Genomic DNA, 10,978 nt, shown 5'->3' on the forward strand with positions numbered 1-10,978 from the left:
TTCCTGGCCCGGGCCCTTAAATAACCTCTCTGACCTCAGCAGCCGGTCCAATCGAAGCTGCCAATACTGGCTACAAACCGTCCAATCTGCAAAGCATCCCTGGCTACCTGGGCCCGCGCGCAGGGCCGGGTCTTCCCCCCCCACCTTGCCCAGGTGACCAGAGCATCGCCTCCCAGGCGCCAGGCTTTTGTCTGCAGACAAGGAGCGAGATCCCCACTGAGAGAGATTCAACAGCAGCCTCTCGGGCTGGCTGAGACAGATCTCTGGAGAGGGGCACCGACGGGGCATTTCTGCCACACCCGGGTTCTGCAGGGGGCGAGTGGAAAACACTAACCTACGCCCTACGCCAGATCAACGTCTTCACTTCCATCCACCTTGCTCGTGTTGCAGGAGCAGGGGGGCTTTGTTCAGCAGCACCCCCTGAGCTCAGCCCTGCTGCTGCATCCAGACACGTGGGAGTAGTGAATCAGAAGTGCCTGCTTCACACCCTCAGAGTCACGGGTTTGAGTTGCAAAGACACCTGGGCTCTTCTGAGCAGGCCAGCGAGGGGAGATCTTTTGCAGGATATTAGCTGCTGGTGTAATGAGTGTTAATGTTCACAGGAACTTGATGCACTAGTCAGATGCAGGGAAATGAGTTGTGAATCTCTGCACAGCAAGGTGATGTGGTTAAAGGACACCCCCCCCAGCAGCCACGTTCCTGTGGGAGGTGCTCCTCTCCAGAAACGATCAGCCCCGAGCCCTTGCACTGCAGCTCTGCGCATTGAGGGCAGCCCTCAGGCCGGCGGGTCATCGTGGCCATCATGTTCCTGGCCAAATCCCTGCTTGTCTCATCCTTAGGTAAACCTCCCCCACGGCTCTCAGCACCATGCTCCTGGGATTGGGGACACGAACATCCTCAGCGGGACACAGATCCCAGTGCTGGGCTCTGCCGTGGATTTCAAATGACTTTTTGTGGCCTTGGAGGTAGCTATAGAGGGGGTTGTTGAAAGCAGGATGCTGCTTTCATCCTGCATGGAAAGCAGAAGTCTTAGCAGCAAATGCCTTCTCGTCCTGAGATGTGAGGGGCACCTGTATCAGCCTGAGACCCGCTGGAAGCTGACGATTGCCCTGTTGTGTTTCTACAGTGTTGGGAGTCCAGTTACATCTGTACCAGCCTCAGCAGTTCCTGTTTGTGGAAGTCGGTGGGACAGCAGAGATCCACTGCTCCTCCAGGGAAAGTGTGGAATGGGGAGGAAATGTGCACTGGTATCTGAGAAGGACGGGTGAGGCCCCCATGCACATTAAGAAGTGTGCAGATGAGCAAAATGTGAGCAGATTTGCTTGCAAGCATAAGGGATGCACCACAACACTGGAAATCAGAGCGATCCAGAGGAATGAGTCTGGCATTTATTACTGTGCACATGCAGCCACCAGCTCCTTGATGTTTGGGAATGGAACCACGGTGATAGTTGGAGGTAACGACCCATTGCTTCTTTAATTAGAAATATCTGAGTGTCTCATTGCTCACGTCCCATTAGAAAATAACAAGTAACTGTAAGAATGTAGATGAGTAAAGTGCTGAAAAGAAGCTGTGTTTCTATCCAAGTAAAATGGGTTCAGCGTTAGCTGCTGGGGTCAAAGAGAAAATGGGCTATTTAGGGTTTTTCCCAGGGGAAACCTGGCAAGTGGTGCAGGGAAGTACTGGGGTCTCCGTGGGGCTGGTCTGTGCAGCCAGGCTGGGAATGTTTCTCCCTCCGAGCCATGACAGTGGGTGAGAAGACTGTGATCTCCCAAAGCTGCTAGTGCTGCTTTGAGAAGGCTGCCCGGCTCTCTCCTGGCTACGAGGGCCATGCCTTGGCCTGGTTCCTCTCTTCCAGTTTGGCAGGTGGCAGCACATATCCTTATTCCCAAACAGACTCATATTGCGGTTAATCTCTTGGTTACAGACCCACAGCTGTGGCTGGCCTGTAGCTCAGCTCTGTCTCCCCTTGAACTCTCTCCTTCCTCTCTGCCCAGACAGCTTCACCGACAGCAGCTCTGTGCTGCTCCTGGGCCCCGTTGCAGGAGAGAATGGAGTCACAGAGCCTGCACATCTGGCCTGTGTGGTCTGGGGAGTCTCCAACCTTGTCCAGGTGTCCTGGCATGTTCCCAGAGAGGAACCAGCCCAGAGGCTGCCACGCTCGCTGGAAGCCAGTGATGGGTCCTTAACACTCATGCATGGCATCAACATCCCCTGGACCAGCTGGGCCAGCGGGGCAGCCGTCACCTGTGAGGTCACATTCAACTCGTCTGGCAGCAGCGTTACCAGACATGCCGTCTATTCTGCATGTGAGTGGTTCCACATTTGCACCTAAGACATAACATGCATTCAAAGCTACAGCAATCACTGGTGCCTCTAATGTGCAGGGGCTGGACAATCGTGTCATTTTTGCATGCAGGCAGATGTGCAGGGAATTTGGGAGAAGGTGGTATTAAACAGTGCCCTGAGACAAGGTAGACAAGGTAGGCTACGTGGAGACTTCTGAGAGGAGTTAAATGAGATGGCAGAGGATGCTAGGATAATCCTGTCCCCGGGAACAGGAAGCAGCTCAGTAAGGAGGAAGCGTCCCTGTTCTCCTCCAGACAGATGGGGAAGTGGGGACTGGATAGAAGAAATCCCTAGATCTCAGTCAGCAGCTTCCATCCAGAATCTCTCAGGGTTTTACAAGGCTTGGTAGTGCTGGTGCTGCTTTGGGGCTGGGGATATTGAGGCACAGGCAGGGCAGTGACCTGCAGGCGATTGGTAGCACCAGAGAGAGAGCCCAGCTTTCTCGGGTCCTCTAACCACTGGACCCCGCTGCTGCAGAGTACAGCAGGCCAAGAGCACCCTATTTCTCCCTTGTAGCTCCTTCCACACCCTGCGTCATGCTCCCTGTCGTGGCAGTGGGCAGTGCTGTGCTGCTGTTCACGGTGCCCTTGAGTCTCATCTGGATCTGCTGCCCTCCCAGATGGGGTAAGAAACAGCGCGTGGTCCCCAGACGCTCCCTGGGCATCACCAGTGGGCTCACCTGTGCGGGACGACCAGGCTGCAGCCGTCACAGGCCCCCGAGGCTTCTCCTATGCCTGGAGTTTGGCTCCGAGCTCTGCCCCCGGGAGTGATGTAGACAGGCCCCTGTGTAACAAACGGGCATCCCAGTGCTGATCTCAATATAGGCCCCCTCACCTGTTTCCAGGCTAGCCACCTGCCTGTGTCACCCGCCACTCCTTGATCTTCTGATTAGTTCATATTAATCAGGCTGGAGGCTGCCCTTTACCTGCCCCGATGACAAGGTCCTTTGTATACGCTCCGACCTCCCTTTGTCGTGTCCCATGTCTCGCAGATGTTTCCCCCAGCTAGCTAGTGCTGGGACCCGAGCTCTGGAGGCTTACGTGTGACTCTCACTCCCCACCAGGACTCGAGGTCGCAGCGCCCTCACACTGGGTTCTCTATCCTGGCCTCACATCCGGCCTTATCACCTTCTCTATACACTGTGCTCCCAACCCTATCGCTGGGCCTACAAGCCCCATCCTCAGGCTCCAGGCTTCAGGTCCCCCTGTCTCAAGGTCATAACCCACCTGGGATGTGAGGGGCAGGGTTTCAGGTGTCCCTACCTGCCTTTCACTGGGGAGGTAACTGGCCTGGCATTTCTGGGGAGCTACCCCACCACCAGCTCCACCAGGCCACCCTTCTCTAGCCGGGTGCAGTTTTAGGTCATGCCCAAGACTATGGGGCCTCCTCCATCCCCATAGCCCCAGCCCTGACCTCCAAGATAGTCCAGGCAGCAGCTCAGCCAGATGTTGCCTCCTTGGCTGGTAGCAGCAAACTGCTACCCTGCAGTTCAGGGACCCAGCCCTTATATACACCATCTGGGCCCTGTTCCCCAATCAGGCAACTCTGCTTGATTAGCTGTGGGCTGCCTGGTTGCTGTTCAAGTCCCCGATAGTACCAGAGCACAGGGTGCTGTGTTACACCCCACCACAGACAGCCTGAGCCTGGAGTGCATGGCTCACGCAGGGCACGAGCCTTTGCACCAGGGATTCATTTGTGTGCTCAGTCCTGTGTACATGGGGACACGGCAGTGGAAGAGGAGCTATGACCACTGTCTCCATTTCAGGATCCTGCCCCAGGACGCCAGCACCGCACATCTCCCATCAAAATCAGGTATGGCCCAATATAAACCTTTGCTGTCTGCCTTGGTGGGCCAGTCTGTGGGTCCATCATCATCACAGCATATCGCTCACTGACACTGAATTATTAACTGACAAAAGAGAAGTGCAGTTCAAAAGCAAGCAGTATCTTAGCCTGGCCGCTTACAGACTATGGAACCCTGCTTTAGTCCTTTTAACTGCTTTATCCCTGTGTGTCGAAATGGAGCTAACAAGACCTCCTTCCTCTGGGTGCTGGGAATGTTAAATGGTATCTTTAGACCCTCTTTGGGTCTTGGATGGACCCTGACCAGTGGCTGGCACATAAATAAGCAGGGTACTGGATTTCCTCACATAACAGGCCCCCAAATCTAATAGGCATCTTGTTTTTGAATGGTGTCTTGAAGAAATGTTTTCCCCAGATTTATGGCTGCAGCGAGCAGGGCAGAGCCTCCTCTTCGTGCTTCACTAAACCAGGGCTGCAGAGGAAGCCTGGTCTCCATGGGTGGACCTCTGATCTGGAACAGACTTAAAGAGATGTGACGTAGGAGTGGAGGCCAAGTACCCTAGTACTCTAGAAGACAGTAAATCTGCTCTCAGAGGCTGGGGCACTAGTGCAGCCACTTTGAAAGAGAAGAGATGGTGGTTAACCCCTGTGCAGTGAAGAGTAAGGGGCCGTGAACTCCTTCATTGGCCTGAAGAGTAACAGCAGAGCAACTGGGCAGCAGGGGGCAAGGTCAGCCACTTCTATGTTGGGGAAGAATCAGCTTCCCCACTTTATACCTACACCCCAATTCTTGGCTGGTTTGGTGGGGAAAGGTGCACGGTGCATGCTAGAAAACACAGTGTTTGCAGAGCACTTCCAGGCATGGATGTGTGAACTGCCTAACGGGGGGTAGAGTCTGCCAGGGCTTCACTGGACCAGGGGAAGTGCCCGTGTGCCTGCGCTTACCCCAGGGTACATGGAGGCCAGACGGGTTTAGCTTAGTCCTGGTTCACTGAGGGTTAAGGACCACCAGGCAGCTTCCACGTACCACTGCGCGAGAGCGGACACATAAGGGGTTACCACAGAATAGCTGATGTGTTGGAAAGCCCCAACCTTATTTTAACCCACGGGAAATGTTCACGTCTCCTGCCTCCAAGAGCCTGCACTGCATGGTGCTCTGGATCTGGCCCCGAGCTCATTGGGATCAATGCAGGTGAGACCCATTGATTTCACTAAGCCCTGATAGGGAAAGCAGGAGCATAAGGGATCAGAGAGGACTGTCCCTGGGGCTCAGGGCATCCCAACCCCCTTGCACAGGTGCTTGGTTCATTTTCCAATGCTATGAAATGTCTCTGACAGGACGGACTCGTATATGTGGACCTGGCATTTGAACCGCTACCTTGCCGCAAACCCAGAAAGCAGCAGGCAGCACAAGGGAAGAATGTGACACCATGAACAGCCGCATCCACGGGCTCCTTCATGCGGGGATGGCGGCCACTTCTCTGCTGATCGGCGTGCATCATGGCAGCCACCAAAAAGTCTCCATGGGGGGACATGCTCTCTCTTTGTGGGCGTTCAGACTGGACAGGTCATTAGGCCCCAAAGATGAGTGTGGCTGGGGAGGACGTCGTTTTACATCATTGTAGCAAAGACTTCCCAGGAGAACTAGGTGGAACATTTCCCCCCATCATAGGACACTTGAACAGAAACATAAATTTCACTTTTTCCCCCTTGAAATTCCCAGCTGCAAACATCCCCTGTGGAGGGACTTCAGGTGGACTCTTGAGCTGTTCGATAATCAGGGAACAAGAGACAATCCCCAGGGACCTGGGCCTGTGTCCAGCCCACAATCGGACGGGAACCTGTGCTGCAGTAGCTGTGCTGCGCTCCCACACGAGCTGGGAGGATGCTGCGCTGTGGGTTTAGCACATGCACTCTGAATGCACTCATCCCACGGCCTTTTCCCTGCCATCACTACCCGTGCTAACAAGATTCAGCTACTCTGTGCTATGGTCCCCCATGCTCTGGCTGTTTGCAGCCTTCTGACCAAAAAATAAAACCCCAAAACCTTTGTTGCCCAAAAATGCCAGCTTTTCCTTATGGGTGAAAAATTGTTCAGGAAAGATTTTTGGTAAGAAAAATCTAGATGCAATATTTACAATCTCTCCGTGTTGTGGGGGATGCAGTACATTATAAGGCCAGAAGGACCCAGAATTATGATCCTGAGCTGAGTGTTTCTGGTAGTGGCTTCAGCTTTGAGCTCCCTAGTTGTGGTCTGAGTGGCTTGGTGACCTGTGCTGTGCTCTGAGCTACAAGAACAACCCACCTGAGGATTTAACCAGCTTCCCAGGCAGGGTTGGTAGCCCCGGATGGCCTCCATACACCACAACTGCACCCAGCTCAAGCTAAGGTGTGCTTTCTGCTTAAGCAGCTTGGTGATCTATGGTCTTGTTCCTGCCCCTGTCAGCAATAGGCAGCCTCATAATGAAGCATCTCTGGACCTGCTGCTAACATGATTTAAAGCCTCTTGATGCCCACCCAGCAGGGCACGGGGTGCAGAGTTAGGGGCAAGTGATTAAACTCCTAGACTAAGCAAGGGGGGATGTGAGTGCAATGTAAAATGATGTTTAGGTATCACAGGGCAGGGTGATGGCCAGAGGCTGTGACTGGTCCACGTGTCCAGCCCACAGCTCATAAAAAGCATAGTCCGTCCCCTAGGTCAGACTGGTGCAGCTGCAAGGGAAATGATTCAGATCCACCATCGGTCAATACCCGACTGCTGGAAGTGGCCCCTCGGGTGTGCAAATGGGGACGTGCAAAGGTGACCCCTGGAGCTCACTCCCAGCCCTGCTGCTCTGTGATTCTCTATGATGCATCTGTGCAGCGGTTGGGAAGCAAAAGCAACACTGCACGTGCTTCACACAGAGCAGCTCCCTCCCTTCTGCTCCTCAGTGACTTACGGGGATTGACCAGTATTTTCAAGGAAAGATCTTTTTCCCCCCTTCATTCTGACTTTCAGAAATAAGGTGTGTATCTTCTTCAGGGCATGTTGTACATGAGAACATATGGTCTGTTGTATTGTAGCATAAATGTTACATCGTTAGTATATAAATATGTAAAAACAATGACCTATTGTCATCACGATGCAAATGGATGCATGAGGTTGTATCATTACATTGGGAAATCCCTGTATTGACTCTATTGGTAGAGCAGGTGCATGAGTAAAAGGATAAGGCCATGTCCCCTGGCTGCTTCCCACTCCTGCCAGGGCCTGGCCCTGCCTTGCACCCGGTCTCCAGGGGCAGCCAATGTGACTTCATTGTTGCCCTACAGCGGGGCGTTTTATACTTGCAGTTGGACTGGGAATGGCAGCGTCACCACACGGAGAGGGAAGGGCACCCAGCAGGATGGACTTGAGTGAGGATGTGAGGCTTGCAGGCAGCAGGGTCATCGGTGGGCTTTGGCACCTGCTCTGGGTGCCCAGAAGGTGGCATTGGCCTTTGCTGCTCTGTTCCACCTCCCCCAAGACGCCTGAGGCAGGAAACGACCCACGGAGGGAACAGCGCGGGGGCCGCGGGCTCTGCATGTCACGGCATCCTGGGCCAGAAGCCCCTTGGGCAGGGAGCATCGGGTCCCTGCTCGGTGTCTGTGCAGCTCCAGGCACCAGGGAGCTCTGGTCCGAGACTGGGGCTGGCAGGGACTTTCCTGCAAATAAACCAGAGTTACTGCTCTAACGAGCACTGCTGTTAATTACTGCTCTTTCCTCCTTTGCACTTTGTCATTACTCCAGTTCCCGGACCAGCCCCTTGCTCCATGTCTGAACCTCCAGACCCAGCTCGCAGGGCCCTGCAGGAAGGGAGCTGGTGCTGATGATGCCACCTCTTAGGCAGGGTCTCCTTACACCCAGCTGGACCCCGGGCCATGGCCCAGCAGCCCTGTGGGTCTCCATCCTCACAGCTCCCTCCCCAGGGCTGGGGCACATCTGGGCCCACAGTTGTTCAGACAACCGGACCGTCTGCGTCGCAGCTACAAGTGGCATAAGTAAAGTTTTGCAACCATTAAGCTTTGTCCGCCTCTCTATTCACCAGCCCGCCCAACGAACGAGTAATTGTTGGATCACCTCGAGTCGGCTTTTGCTGTCCGAGACACTGGCATCTCTGGGGCTCACCTGGACCCTCTGCCCTTCAGTACTAGGTAATCAGCACAGCTCACCCCTCTACCCCCTGCTGAGCTCCCAGCCCTGAGCCTCTCTCCAGGGACTGATGATAACCCGGGTGCTAGAGGAAGCAGGCTTGCTGCCTAAAGTGCCTTTGTAGGGCTGGGGGAAGGCTCTGTGATGCAGGGTGATGTCCAGGGGTTGTGGCTGGTCCACATGTCTGGCCACAGCTCATAAAGAGCAGAGTCTGTCCCCTGGGCCAGCCTGGTGCTGCTGCCATGCAGACCATTCAGATGCACCATCGGTCAATACATGGCTCCTCAAAGTGACCCCTCGGGTGTGCATTTGGGGATGTGACAGAGGGAGGAGCTCTGACTGGTGTCTCTCTCCATTGCAGGACTTCAGCCCAGGAGCTCAGCCCCTCCAGCTTCCCAGGAGGAACAGGTACCTCTGCTGCGACCCATCGCTGTCCTCGCAGAGCTGTCCATCCTGGGCAGTCCCCTTCACCACCTTAGTGTATTTGGTGACCAAACACGCTGATCCCCAAGTCGGGTTTTGAACCATGGCTCAGTTGCTCGGCCGAGGGGGCGCCAGTGCCTTCCCTTTTCTGTGCCTTGGTTACCCTGTGCACAAGGGTGCCCACAAGTTTCACACATCATCCTTTCTGCCCCTGCCCCCCTCCCCCCACAGGGCCAAAAATGCTCCCTCCTTCTTTGCTGGGAGCAGGGAATATTTCTAGCACCTCAGTCAAAGAGGGGTCGTTCCTGCAAAGGGCTTTAGCGTTCTCCACTGGCAGCTGCTCTGGGCCTGATCCAGTGCAGGGAAGCAGCTCAGAGACACCCTTTCATTTCAGTGTGTTTTGGATCCAGCCAAGAAGAGCCACTATTTGCCACAAACAGCTTTAAACTTAGAGTGTCCATTGGGATTTCCATCTCGCTATCACACACTAGCCTAATAAGGGCTTTATCACATTGCATTTACCATACTTCCTCATGCATAGCACACCTTGTTCCCGACACACCAGCTGCTAGAAAGCAAGGAAATATGGTAATAGCAGTGCAAAGAAGGTTTCGTATGCCATATTATGGAATATACCTAACATATTGGTATATAAATATGTAAAAACCATGACTTATGGTCATCATGATGCAAATGGATGCACGAGGTCATAGCATTACATTGGGAAATCCCTGTATTGAATTGATTGTAAAGCAGGCACATGAGCAAGGACAAGGCCGTGTCCCCTGGCTGCTTCCCACTGCTGCCAGGGCCTGGCCCTGCCTTGCACACGGTACCCGGGGCAGCCAAGGTGACTTCATTGTTGTCCCGCAGGGGGGAGTTTTATACACGCAGCTGGACTGGGAACAGCAGCATCACTGCATTGACAGCGAGCAGCACCCAGCAAGAGGGACGCGACTGAGGATGTGAGGCCTGAAGGCAGTAGGGCTGGCCATGGGCTCTGACACCTGCTGTGGGTGTCCAGGAGCTTGCTTCAGCCTTCAGCGCTCTGTACCGACTCCCCCAAGACGCCTGAGGCAGGAAACGACCCACGGAGGGAACGGCGCAGGGGCCGCGGGCTCTGCAATTTCATGGCATCCTGGAGCAGAAGCCCCTTGGGCAGGGAGCATCGGGTCCCTGCTCGGTGTCTGTGCAGCTCCAGGCACCAGGGAGCTCTGGTCCGAGACTGGGGCTGGCAGGGACTTTCCTGCAAATAAACCAGAGTGATTGATCTAACGAGAGCTGCTGCTAATTACTGCTCTTTCCTCCTTTGCTCTTTGTTATTTCTCCAGTTCCCAGACCTGTCCCTTGCTCCATGTCTGAACCTCCAGGCCCAGCTCGCAGGGCCCTGCAGGAAGGGAGCTGGTGCTGATGGTGCCACCTCTTAGGCAGGGTCTCCTCGCACCCAGCTGGACCCCGGGCCATGGCCCAGCACCCCTGTGGGTCTCCATCCTCACAGCTCCCTCCCCAGGGCTGGGGCACATCTGGGCCTGGGCCTGCTGCCTCAGGGAGGGGGAATTAAGGAGGGCAAGAGCTGGCATGAGACTGTGCCCAACCAGGACCCCGGGAGACAGCAGCTAGCCTCGTCATGGGGTCCCTGAGTGTGACCCCTGAGCTGGACGGCACTGTAACAAGGGGGCAGTCCCTTTGAGGGGTGCTGGGAGCAACCAGACAGCTGCTGTCCTGTGACACGGCCCCTTGAAGGCAGAAGGCCTGGGAACAGCAGCTGAGCTGGGGATTGGGACCAGGTGTCCATCAGGCACCTGCCTCCTAACCACAAGAGATTTGGCCAATTCAGACACCAGAGATTCAATTTGGAGATCTGAATAGTTTTTCTGATTTGATTTGGCCGAATCGCTTCGGGAGATTTGGTGCTGATTCGGAGCCGATTCACAGATTCGGCCATAGAGTATAATGGCACCAGAGATTCAATTTGGAGATCTGAATAGTTTTTCTGATTTGATTTGGCCGAATCGCTTCGGGAGATTTGGTGCTGATTCGGAGCCGATTCACAGATTCGGCCATAGAGTATAATGGGGAATCAATGCAAAGAAAGGGAGAGGTGAGCCCAGGTGCCGAGAGAAGGAGGAACCCAGTGGGAAGGTTCATAGTTGTATTCAGGGGCTGGGCTGGGCTGGGAGGGGAGCTGGGAACATGAAGCCCAGAGCAAGGGTGCACTGAAGCTGACACAGC

General features: G+C 54.7%; 2 protein-coding genes across 2 annotated transcripts in view; both read left to right on the plus strand.

The window, feature by feature from the left end:
• The window catches only part of LOC112548738 (immunoglobulin kappa light chain-like), an 8,485-nt gene extending 2,899 nt beyond the window's left edge, over positions 1 to 5,586 (plus strand). Inside the window, exons 2-7 of the mRNA XM_025195329.1 lie at positions 773 to 839; positions 1,127 to 1,456; positions 1,998 to 2,309; positions 2,866 to 2,973; positions 4,115 to 4,161; positions 5,491 to 5,586. Coding sequence (XP_025051114.1) covers positions 773 to 839; positions 1,127 to 1,456; positions 1,998 to 2,309; positions 2,866 to 2,973; positions 4,115 to 4,161; positions 5,491 to 5,586 — 960 coding nt within the window. The remainder of the gene's footprint in view (positions 1 to 772; positions 840 to 1,126; positions 1,457 to 1,997; positions 2,310 to 2,865; positions 2,974 to 4,114; positions 4,162 to 5,490) is intronic.
• LOC106723279 (immunoglobulin alpha-2 heavy chain-like) overlaps positions 5,583 to 10,978 on the plus strand; it is a 10,504-nt gene continuing 5,108 nt past the window's right edge. The window contains exon 1 of the mRNA XM_014527386.2: positions 5,583 to 5,669. Within this exon, the coding sequence (XP_014382872.2) occupies positions 5,583 to 5,669 (87 nt within the window). The remainder of the gene's footprint in view (positions 5,670 to 10,978) is intronic.

The sequence above is a fragment of the Alligator sinensis genome, unplaced genomic scaffold (assembly GCF_000455745.1).
Source record: "Alligator sinensis unplaced genomic scaffold, ASM45574v1 scaffold1706_1, whole genome shotgun sequence".
In the NCBI taxonomy this organism is placed as follows: domain Eukaryota; kingdom Metazoa; phylum Chordata; order Crocodylia; family Alligatoridae; genus Alligator; species Alligator sinensis.